The 12132-nt window shown below is 34.0% G+C and overlaps 1 protein-coding gene across 1 annotated transcript; it reads left to right on the forward strand.

Moving 5' to 3' along the window:
- Nucleotides 1-981: 981 nt before the first annotated feature.
- Nucleotides 982-2688, forward strand: LOC109791328 (inositol-tetrakisphosphate 1-kinase 1). The gene has a single exon (XM_020350617.3). The coding sequence runs from the start codon at nt 1174-1176 to the stop codon at nt 2293-2295; it is 1122 nt and encodes a 373-aa protein (XP_020206206.1). The 5' UTR covers nt 982-1173; the 3' UTR covers nt 2296-2688.
- Nucleotides 2689-12132: the final 9444 nt, after the last annotated feature.

Here is a 12132-nt window from a genome sequence, read left to right on the forward strand (position 1 = left end):
TATAAAATAAAAAACAACTATCTTTCACAGTGACATGCTAGGATCATGTTACCTTCCCATTTCACAATGAATATGATTTAAAGTTTTTATACATAAATTAATGATTATAATAATTATATTACTTTTTATACAAATTTACTATCTACTTTTTTAATAATTACATTACTAATTTTAATTGTAGTAGTTGAATGCTTCTTTTGTTCCATTTTGTTTGACTACGAGACTTAAGAAATTTCATTAATATGTTTAATTTTATATAATAAATTATATAACTTCCATTATATCCACCTTTAGAATTTCTATCAATAATTAAACAACGATCGAATTGAAACAAATAAAAAATGTTAAAATATTAAATAAAATGAAATATAAAAAGTAATTTATGAATGTATAAATTAAGAAAAATTTAATTAATTTTGACATTAAAAAATCAGAACACAATTCATTATAAAATATTCTTTAAATATTAAAACTGTAAAATTTCTTTATATTAATGAATATCAATAATAAATATATCCCTATTAATTACAGTAGTAGTGAGAGAAAAGTCTATCTATTATTAATGGTGTTAATTTTTTTAAGAAATATAATAAAAAGAGTTTATATAATATATTATAACTAAAAACATATATTATATTTTTCAAATGAAGGAACTAAAAAGAAATAAAAGTTGTACGACTATAAAGAAAAGCGAGTAATTAAATGATAACTAAAAATGTCCCATAATGGCTTTATGGTAGCTCCATTCCTATCTATTCCCTGTCACCAAACACCACCAAAATCTTATCACGGTTTGACTTTGACTCTCGAGCCCCTTTGTCGTTTCAGTACGATCCCACACGCGCTTCATTAAGCGGCGCGAATCCACGTAACACCCCAAGCAACATCGCCACGTGTACCCCACCCTCGTCTTTCAAACTCACCCGGTCATTTTATCACCCCCGCCCGCACTAACCCTAGTCTAAGCTATATATATCCTCCCACTCCGTACATATCCTTTCCCTCCCTCGCTCCCTCCTTCTCTATTCTCATATCTGCAAAATTCTGTTTCCCCAAAACGACGTCGAATCACAAAACCCCAATCCAATTCCCCCAAAACCTCGCCAATGCGATTCGCTCGCGACCTTGCATGAGCGTGCGTTCGTTCGTTCCGCATTTCGAACAGAAAAACCAATGGCGGAGGAGAAGCGGTTCCGCGTCGGATACGCTTTAGCGCCCAAGAAGCAAAACAGCTTCATCCGAGACTCGCTCGTTAATCTCGCGAGATCTCGCGGCATAGACCTGGTTCGGGTGGACCCGACCCTCAACCTAACGGATCAGGGCCCATTCGATTGCGTCCTGCACAAGCTCTACGGCGACGATTGGAAGCGCCAGCTAACGGAATTCACCGCCAACTACCCTAATGCGGTCATCCTGGACTCGCCGGAATCGATCGAGAGGCTCCACAACCGGATTTCGATGCTGCAGGTCGTGTCGGAGCTGAGAATCGAAGACCCGAGCGAGACCTTTGGGATTCCGGAGCAGACTGTGATATACGACAAGGAGACGCTTGTCGACCAGCGGAGCTGGGAGGCGCTGAAGTTTCCGGTGATCGCGAAGCCGCTGGTGGCCGACGGCAGCGCGAAGTCGCACAAAATGGCGCTGGTTTTCAACCACGACGGGTTGAATTCGCTGAAGCCGCCGGTGGTGGTGCAGCAGTTCGTGAACCACGGCGGCGTGATCTTCAAGGTGTACGTGGTCGGGGAGCGCGTGCGGTGCGTGAAGCGGAAGTCCTTGCCGGACGTGGAGGAGGAGGAGTTGGTTAGGGTTTCGGAGGACTTGTTGTCGTTCTCGCAGGTGTCGAATTTGGCCACCGATGAGAGAATCGACGATAGGTATTATAAGAAGATGCAGTTGGATGATACCGAAATGCCTCCCCTGAGCTTCGTTACTCAGATAGCTCGGGGGTTGAGGCGCGTGATGAGGCTCAACCTGTTTAATTTCGATGTTATTAGGGATTCCCGATGTGGGAATCGTTACCTTATTGTTGATATCAATTACTTCCCCGGGTATGCAAAAATGCCCGGTTATGAGTCTGTTATGACAGACTTTTTCTGTGATGTGTTGTGCAAGAAACAGCAATGGGGTGATGAGTCTGAGGACTGTTCCGGGAATGCTGGTTTTGACAGTGTGGTGGTGCATGGTTGTGACAAAGACGCGAGGAGGATCATGAGCAATACTTGTGGTGACGAGGATGAGGGTAGCCTTCAAGTGTCGCCACTGGTGGAAGAGAAAGAGAGTTCTGTTCAAGTATGAAGTTTTTGTGTTCAATAATGTGTGTCTCATTTTGTTGCAATGTCATTAATTGGTATTTTTTTGGGTAACCAGAATTTGCTCAATGGACCCATTAGCCAATTGGTGGGTAGTAGTGGTACTGGGTAGGCATGAGTTGCACATTCTATTTAGGCAGCAGTCGAGAGTGCTGAAAATTAGATGGTTTTTTGTGACTAGTTTAACCTCTTAACATGTATATTCCTTCTACCATTGCTTTTGGAGATAGGTGCTTCTCAGATTCCCTGAAGCTTTAGGAAAGATGTATTTTGAGGTTTAAGTTCATGCTGGAAACTCTTTTACTTTGTGGTTTAGCCTTTTAACTCGATGATGCCTTAATTCTTCATTTTGTTAATTTTATTCTCTTTTTGGACTTTATTAATTGTCCCTGATTCTCTTATTCAGCGATATAACTTCACCTGATTGATTTTGTCTATCCTGACCTAAGGTTCCTTAATTGGTATTATCTTAAATTGCTAAATGAAAAAAGAAGTTGCTAATGAATATTCATTAAGATTATGCGAATAAGGAAAACAGGATGTTAATTATTTTTACCACCCACACGGCCACACCTCTTCAGCTGTCTGAAGTCTGAATAACAGAGGAGAATGCTTAAAGATTTGGCACAGTATGATCAAACTCATAAATGATCTATGATGCCAACTAAGATTCAATGTCTGTAAGATACTGTACATTCACACTCTCCATTCATGCTTAACAGCTCACAGGTCTCTCTCTCTCTCCGTGTCTGGCTGTTTCTGTGACTATCAGACTGTCTCTCTGTGACCCGTGTCTCTGTGTGCGCGTGTCTCTCTGTCTATGTGTCTATTTGTGTGTGCGCTATCCTGCCATAGTGCTTTTGGGTTGGCTGTTCCCCGTGGTGATCTAGGGACTAGGATTGGTAACTATGATATATAAGTGGAGTACAGGAAAAATTTCTATCTTGTGCATCGTTTTGTCCAATAATGTAGAATTTTCACCATTTGAACACTGTTGGATTGATAGCATGCTTGGTTAGTTGGTTCCACATATGATTTTTTCTGTCTTGTAAGTAATTTTAGAAGCTAATAGTTATAATGTGTTTGTATTAACATTCATTTCTATCAAAATCAATTACACAACCATTTTGAAGGCTAAAGTAACATGTAGTTACTTCAACTTTTTAATTTTAAACCATGATTTTGAGGGTCAAATTTTATTCTAGGAGGTATCCTAACACAATAACAGTTTCCACATTCCGAAAGTGATTTCTTATTACTATGAATATGATATTTCTCAGGAAGCCTTAGTTAATGCTCATCTTTTAAAATTCAAACCCACTGCTTTACAAAACTGTCTTCTGCTGCGCAATAAATGAAATGTCATAGAAATTGTTCCTAGGATATGGTTGACCAACAAACTTGTACTTGCATGTGTCAATTTTCTGTTGTTTTCAGTTTCTGGCTTGAGACAGGACACAGGTGTAATGTTATTTTTTCAAACAGGTGAAAGCCAAATATTTTGTATCAACTATTTTGTTAACCAAACTGATTTTAGACTTTTAGTTTCCTTTTTTTAAATGCCATGGATGGATTTTCTCCTACTATTGGCAAGAGAGAGCGAAGAGACTATACCGGGTGCCTTGTCATAAGTGGTACTATATGGTATTTGTTGGTATTCTTTAAGAGGATATACAAAAAAGTATATATATATATATATATATATATATATATATATATATATATATATATATATAAGGAGGCATTCACTTACTCTAAAAATAAGTCTATCTATATTTATTTCACTGAATAATTCATGTTTTACATCAAATTTTAACAATTTAACCATTAAATTAAAAATTCTTAATACATGAATCAAGTTCGCAAAATTTTAAAAAGTTTGAAAATTATTTGATACTCTATTTCATTAATTCAAATTAATGGATAATCATAAAAATATTTTGTTCGTTTATTTGAATTAATGAAACAAGGATAAAATAACTTTTAAATTTTTTAAAATTTGTGTACTTTTTTAAAATTTGTGTACTTAATCTGTGAATTAATTTTTTTTAATTTGACAGTTAGATCATTAAAGTAAGTGGATCTTTATATATATATATATATATATATATATATATATATTTATCATCCGTATATTGCGAGTTTTTTTACTCAAATAATACTATTTTAAATTTTTTTTACCCAAATAGCAACTGTGCAAATTTATTTCCCCAACTAGCACCAATTACTGTTCATGTTTTGGAACGGGCCGTTCTGAAATCAGAACGAGCCGTTCTGATTTTAGAATGGCCCATTCCGAAACGTGAATAGTAAATGGTGCTAGTTGAGGAAATAAATTTGCACAGTTGCTATTTGGGTAAATTTTTTTTAAAATAGTATTGTTTGAGTAAAAAACTCATATATTGCTTATGATTACTTTTCATTTTTATCTTTTTAGTAACTATTACAATGCGCTTCTCTTTTGACTTTTTTGTGCTCATGTATCAGATTCCTCCATTGTAGAGAGTAGAAAATAGCAGCGTTACATCTTGATCTGTGCATTGTGTTGTACTCAATTATGTCAGAGTATATGTCGTTGATTTTCAAGCTCTCAAATGTAGTAATAGTATACTACCTTAATCAATATCTATTAGTAGTTAAAATAATACTTAATTTATTTAATCTAATGGATAGATAAAGGAGTAATCCCATAAAAATACATCCCTGTTGCATTTTTTTAGTAGTTAAAATTCTTATGTATTCACATGGGATTATGGATTAAACTAATTACCTTTTGAAATGAGGTTCCTTGATTCTTTCCAAATTTCTTATTTTATTACTCTTTAATCCTAGACATATTGTAACCTATTTCTCTTAGATGATAGTTGGATCGTTTTATTTTGCAGCAGCTGCATCCGGATATAATATGTATGTCATTTTATTGTTTTTTTTAGTAATTATTTTCTTATTTGACAGTGAATTTGATCTTATTTGTATTAAAATCATCGTTATTGCATTTTTTTGAAAGAGGAAAAAAAGTCTTGTGGGTATAATGAAGTTAATGGTCATGATTATAAATAATTACATATTTATGTCACAAGGTACTGGTTGGAGGGTCCTCTCACCTGTTAACAAATATAACGATGTTTGTCGAATAGGCAAATATCGTCTTTCTACCGACAGGGTGAGCTTCGCAGAGTTGTGGGTTTCGAAAAGCTTTGAGTAGCAAGAATTATTTCTGCTTGTGTTTACATTCTCCATTATCCTAATGATATTTACAAGAATAGCGTTCCTATTATTTTCATATTCAGTTTTCTTTTTTGTTGTAAACCTAGACTAGAGGTTTTATTTCCTAGGTATTTATATTGAGGTTTATGTTGGTGACATTTTTGTTTATTTTGTCCTAAACGTTATTTGAATATTTTTGAGCAAATGGTTGAGGAAATTGGGTTGGAAAGTTCGTGAAGGATGTGTTTATTATTTCTCCCGAAATGATGAACGGCGTAAAGGATTAGTTTAGCTTAATTATTCAAGATTCTCTTTTACAAAAGAAAATCTAAAGCTCGATTATGTTTTCTATACAAAAGGGCTCTGTTATCGACTTGGTACTAAACAAAATGCGAATAGGATTGATGACTCAATGATGACATAAGCACTAGGGAGAAATTGTAAGGATTTGGAATGACATGAAAGTAAATATTTGTGAATGTCCAGGTGTAAGAAGTATCAACAGAAAGTAGTGGCTATTTATCGTAATGTAAGATATGCTTGTAATTATCGTAATGTAAGATATGTTTGTAATTATTGTAATTTTTTTTTGACATAAGTTATCATTATATTAAGACATGCTTGCAATATTGCCTGGTGAGTGGTGACACTGTTAACTCAATTTCTTTGGCAGACATGATGATTTATTTAAGTTCTCGAGTGTTACGATTTTTTAAATTTTTTTTTTTAGATTGAATGATTGAAAGCTTATGAATTTATTCCCATACGAGGAGTTTGTTTCTGCCCATGTTAAACATTTTACTGTTTAAATGCTAACATCGATTTGTTAGGAACCAAACATTGGCTGGGGCATGATTGGGGAGGGGTGGATTGTAATCCTGATACAAACAATTCAATCTGAATTATGGTAGATAAACGTTAAAGTATTGTTTTTGGTTTCAATTCAATTATCTCAGAGGCATGCATGACATGATCGATCACCGTTGGGCACGAGAAAGGGTGCCAACCCGTAGTCTACATTTAATTCTGCTATGATCTATGTTCTTTTCATCTTGGTATTCTCAATGAATTATATTGGACTTTATTTTTTGCCATGGCGAGTGATATTGGAGCAGTGCTCTTGGGATATTCAACTTGTCCTTATTCCTTATTCCTGCCCTACGAAATAATATGACATACCACTAGGGCCTGCTAAGGGCATGCCTTGTATGGAATTAGACTTCTTTTTTACTTGTTTTTGTTTGAACTAATAATGCTGGATACTACTATTTCTTTTCGAGATATAGCGATTATTAAAGTGAGTTTTATTTATAAAATTATTCTTATACTTATGGTCAAGCAATTGAATTTCTCTTAACATATTTAAGGAACTCAACAAAAGTGTTATTAGGATATGTGAAATATTATATTAGTTAATATTAGATAATAAAAAAATTATGACTATATGTAATTTAAATAATATTACGGTTGTAATTTAATTTATGCAGTTGTCATTTCTTTAATAGATGAGGAATTATAGAATTCTGATTGTAGATATACTGTACTATTCTTTGAATAAAATCATATCAAAATTATTCTTTGAAATCCTTCTTTATGGTATCAAGAGTCACAGATTGACATCCTCTACAATATAGGAATCGATGCTTCTTTATTTCTTTGAATAATTTTTGATGGCTCCTCTCAATAAGAATCAAATGGAGAAACATGATTCTAGGACTTCTGCTACCCATATGCATGAAGCACTCACACTAAAATAGCTTCACGTCACTAACTATGTCGATTGGTTATTGAATGCGCAGAACAAGATCTGAGGAAGAAAACGTTGGGGTTACATCTCTGGAACAAAGACTACACCAGAAAATAAGAAATCTGATGAAAATAAAGCATGGGAAGACGAGAACTGTCTTGTCAAGTCTTGGCTTCTAGACTCCATGACCAAAGAAATCAGATCCCTGTTTATGGTTAGCTACGATAAAGGACATCTAGGACACTGTGAAACAAATGCACTCAGTCAACCAGGATGTATCTATATCATATCAATTATATCAGGAGGTAATCTCCACTCAGCAAAATGGAGGATTTGTTATTTCATACTTTTGTAAATGGTAGAAACTATGGCAGGAGTATGATACTATTACAAATTGTATCATGGAATGTCCTAAAGATGTTGAAAAGTATAACAACATGATTAATTCTCAATGAGTTTATGTTTTTTGGCTGGCCTAGATTTACATTTGGATGTAGTTCATGGTCGTATCCTTGCTACCACTTCCCTTCCAAATGTTCAATCAGTTTATGCAACTATTTGTGTCGAGACAAATTAACAAGAAGCTATGTTGGATAATGAATCTAATGTGGGGACTATTTTTGCTGTTAAGAAGTATTTTAAGAAGGGAATTCGCAAATGTGCCCACTACAATGGGGATAATCATGTCATGGAGAAGTGTTTTAAACTCCATGGCTACCCAGACTGGCATCGAAAAGGCAAAACTACTCCTAATACCAAGGTAGAAGCTACTTCTGAGAGCCATATTTCTACTATTGCTTTGTGACCAAGTTAGGTATATCTAACCCTACTCTTAATCTTTTAGTTGCTACTGACCATATGACTTGTGTTTCTCATAAATTTATTGATTTTTCCACTAATTGTTCTAAAATTGTCATTATTAATGCCAATGGAGTCTCATCTCCTATTGAAGGCGTGTGTACTATATCATTTTCACCTTCCTTAACAATGCCTAGTGTTTTATTTGTACCTACATTAAACTGTAATCTCCTCTCTATCAGTAAATTAACCAAATCCTATTCTTGTGTTGCCTCATTTTACCAAGGAGAAGATTGGCAGTAGTAGAGAAAGTGAGGGATTGTATTATCTAGAAAATGTTTCACAACAAACTCATAAAGGAACATTGGCTTGTCTTACGAGTGAATACATACAAGATAAAAATAAAAAGGAAATCTAGCTATGGCATAGATGATTGGGACATTCCTCTTTTGGTTATCTAGAAAGATTATTTCCATCGCTATTTCAAAAATGCAATATTTCTGATTTTCTTTGTGAAACGTGCATAATGGCAAAAAGTCATCATGTTGTTTTTCCTTTAAGCAATGAAAAAATCTAATTTTCCTTTTTCATTAATTCACATAGATGTTTGGGTCCTAGCCCCACAATCTATGCACAATGAAAAAAATGGTTTATCAGTTTTGTTGGTGATTGTACTCGAGTAACCTGGGTATATTTGCTTAAGCATAAAAGTGATGTGTGTGAGTTGTTTTGTTCCTTTCTTTAGATGATAGTTACACAATTTAACACATGTATTAAGGTTAGTTGATCAGATAATAGAGGGGAGTATTTTAAGACTGAATAAATAATGTTCATGAACTCTAATGAAATTTTGCATCAAAATACATGTCCTTAATCACCACAACAAAATGGAGTGGTAGAGAGAAAAAATAGGCATATATTAGAGGTGACAAGATCTCTTTTGATAGATGGTAATGTTCCATCTCATTTATGGGGTGAGGCTGTGAACTCTGCAATTTATTTGATTAATTGAACCCCTGCTAGTGTGCTTAACTTTGGAAGACGTCTAGATGTGTTGTCTGATCATTGTGTCCTTCTTTCTATAGTTTATTTACCACCTCATGTTTTTAGATGTGTTATATATATTCACTTACACCCACATCAATGTACAAAGCTTGAAGAACGAGCTATTAAATGTGTATTTGTTGGATATGGATCAACTAAAAAAGGTTATCGTGCTTACCATCCAACATCAGAAAAAATTTATGTTTATGTTTTTTTATGTTGATTCTACACTTCAGGGAGGAAATGAAAGTGAAGTACATAATTATGATGTTAGCATGTTTGACATCTCAGATATGAAATTATATTGTGAAGATAAATTATCTTGTAAGAATTACTTTGGAGAAAGTGAGTCAATCCTAAATATGAACACCTCATATTTGGATAATACAATGTCTTCTAATCATAACCAATTGACTCAATCTTCTTCACAGGTTCAACATGACTCTTTAGAGGTACCTTCTGATCCAACCTCTCATAATACTAATGTAGGTGAAACTAATCATGAAATCGTGTCTCGTGACCCTATCCTATACTAATATAGATGAAACTACTCCTTGTTTGCATGAGACCATTAGCACACCAAACACTGAGTCTACTATTGTTCGATATAATCTTCCATCCTGCTCTAACCGTGGTTATAACCTCCAGCTAGATATGATTCGGACCTCCAAGCCAAAGTTAAATATCCCATTAGTAAATATGTGTCGTCTCACAAGTTATCCAAGTCATATGCATCATTTGTATCTCAATTATCTTCAATTCCTATTCCTAGAGAATATAGGAAGCTTTGGTAGATCTTAGATGGACTAAAGCAATGGTTGGTGAAATGGAAGCTTTAGAAAAAATAATACTTGGGATCTTATTTCCTTGCCAAAACGGAAGAAAACTATGGGGTGTAAATGGATATTTACAATTAAACACAAAGCTTAAGGAATTATTAAGAGGTATAAAGCACAACTTGTGGCTAAAGGTTACACTCAATCTTATGGGGTCGATTACGTACTAGGAGACATTCGCATCGGTAGGCAAGCTTAACATTGTGAGAATACTTCTGTCACTAGCAGCATGCCAAGATTGGGCTCTTCTACAATTTGATGTGAAAAATGCTTTCTTACATGGAGAAATTCTAGAAGAAATTTATATGGATCCTCTACCAAGCATGATAGATTCAAATGGAATGAAGGTTTGCAAATTAAAAAAAAGGCTCTACATGGATTAAAACAATCCCCAAGAGCATAGTTTGGAAGGCTCACTAAGTCTATGAAGGCTTTTGGCTACAGAGCAAGTAACTTTGATCACACCTTATTTTTGAAGAGAGAAAAAGGAAACTTTATAGCTTTGATTATTTATCTATATGACATGATAGTTAATTACTGGAAATGACCAAGCTAAGATTTCTGGTTTGCAACTACCTTGCATTTGAATTTGAGATGAAACAACTTGGAAATCTCAAATATTTTTTGGGTATTGAAGGTAGCTAGATCAAAACGTGGTATTTTTCTATGCCAAAGAATATATACTCTTGACTTACTAATTGAAACTGGGTTGCTTGGGTGTAAAACAATTGATACACCAATTAAACAAAATCATAAGCTTTTTTAATGCTCAAATTCAACTAGCATAGACCAAAGGAGATACCAAAGGTTGGTGGGAAAACTAATTTATTTGTCTCATACACGTCCAGATATTGTCTATGTAGTGAATGTTGTTAGTCAATTTATGCACAACCCATGTAAGTTTCATATGGATGTTGTTGAGAGGATTTTGAGATATTTGAAGTCCACTCCTGAAAAAGGAATTTTATTCTCAAATTAATCATGGAAACTTAAAGGTAAAAGGGTACATTGGTGCTGACTAGGCAGGTTCAAAAGATGGTAGAAAATCTACCTTTGGATACTTTACTTTTGTAGGAAGGAATCTTGTAACTTGGAGGAGTAAAAAATAGCCCGTAATAGCAAGATCTAGTGCTAAAGCAGAGTTTAGAGGCATGACACTTGGTGTATGTGAACTTTTATGGGTTAGAAATGTGCTATCAGATTTAGTTTTCAAACCAAATGAAACTATGAGTTTGTATTGTGACAATATGTCGGTTATAACAATTCCTCACAATACTGTCTAACATGATAGAACAAAGCATGTAAAGATTGATAGACATTTCATTAATGAGAAACTTGAACTAGAATAATTTCGTTTCTCTTCATAAGATCTGAATTGTAATTGGCTAATGTTCTCACCAAAGGAGTGTCAAGTAAAGTATTTAATGAGTTTCTTTCAAGTTGAAAATGTGTGATATCCATGCACCAACTTGAGTGGGGTATTAGGATATGTGAAATATTATATTAGCTAATATTATGCAATAAAAAATTATTTATCTATAATTTAGACAATATCACAACTGTAACATGATTTGTGCAACTTTCATTCTTTTAATAGATGATGAATCATATGATCCTGGTTGTTTATATATTGCATTATTCTTTGAGTAAAATGATCAATATCATAATTATTCTTTGAAATCCTTCTTTAAATGTGGTGCTTCTTTGTGCATAATAACCTTTTTAAGAAAGATAACCGATTTATATTAATATTTTGAGGGTCATTGTATTCTTCCTTTCAACTCATTAGCCCTTTTAAATCTTATTTAAAACACTAAAATCAAAATCAAATTTAAATTAAACAAAACGTTAGAGCTGTCTTAATTTATAAAAGTGGATGCGTAAGAAGTTAAAAATAAATATAAAAAATATTTTAATTATCACGTTATGAAAATCAACCTATCAATTTATAACATTGTAATAATCATGAGAAAGCACAATTTCTTATCTATATATTCTTGACTTTCTTTGTTAGAATTGTGCTTGTGATGGAAGGAGATAAATCGCATTTATCCATTAGACATTGTCATTTTTGTGCGGTGCTAGTTTTCGTATGTGTGCACTCATCTTCAATCTAACATTCGGAACCAGCCACAACATTTGCATCACTAAATTTTGTCAAAAGGCATGTTAATTATGGAGCAAGAATTTG

This window comes from Cajanus cajan, chromosome 11 (genome assembly GCF_000230855.2).
Source record: "Cajanus cajan strain Asha chromosome 11, NIPB_CcT2T_4, whole genome shotgun sequence".
Lineage (NCBI taxonomy): Eukaryota > Viridiplantae > Streptophyta > Magnoliopsida > Fabales > Fabaceae > Cajanus > Cajanus cajan.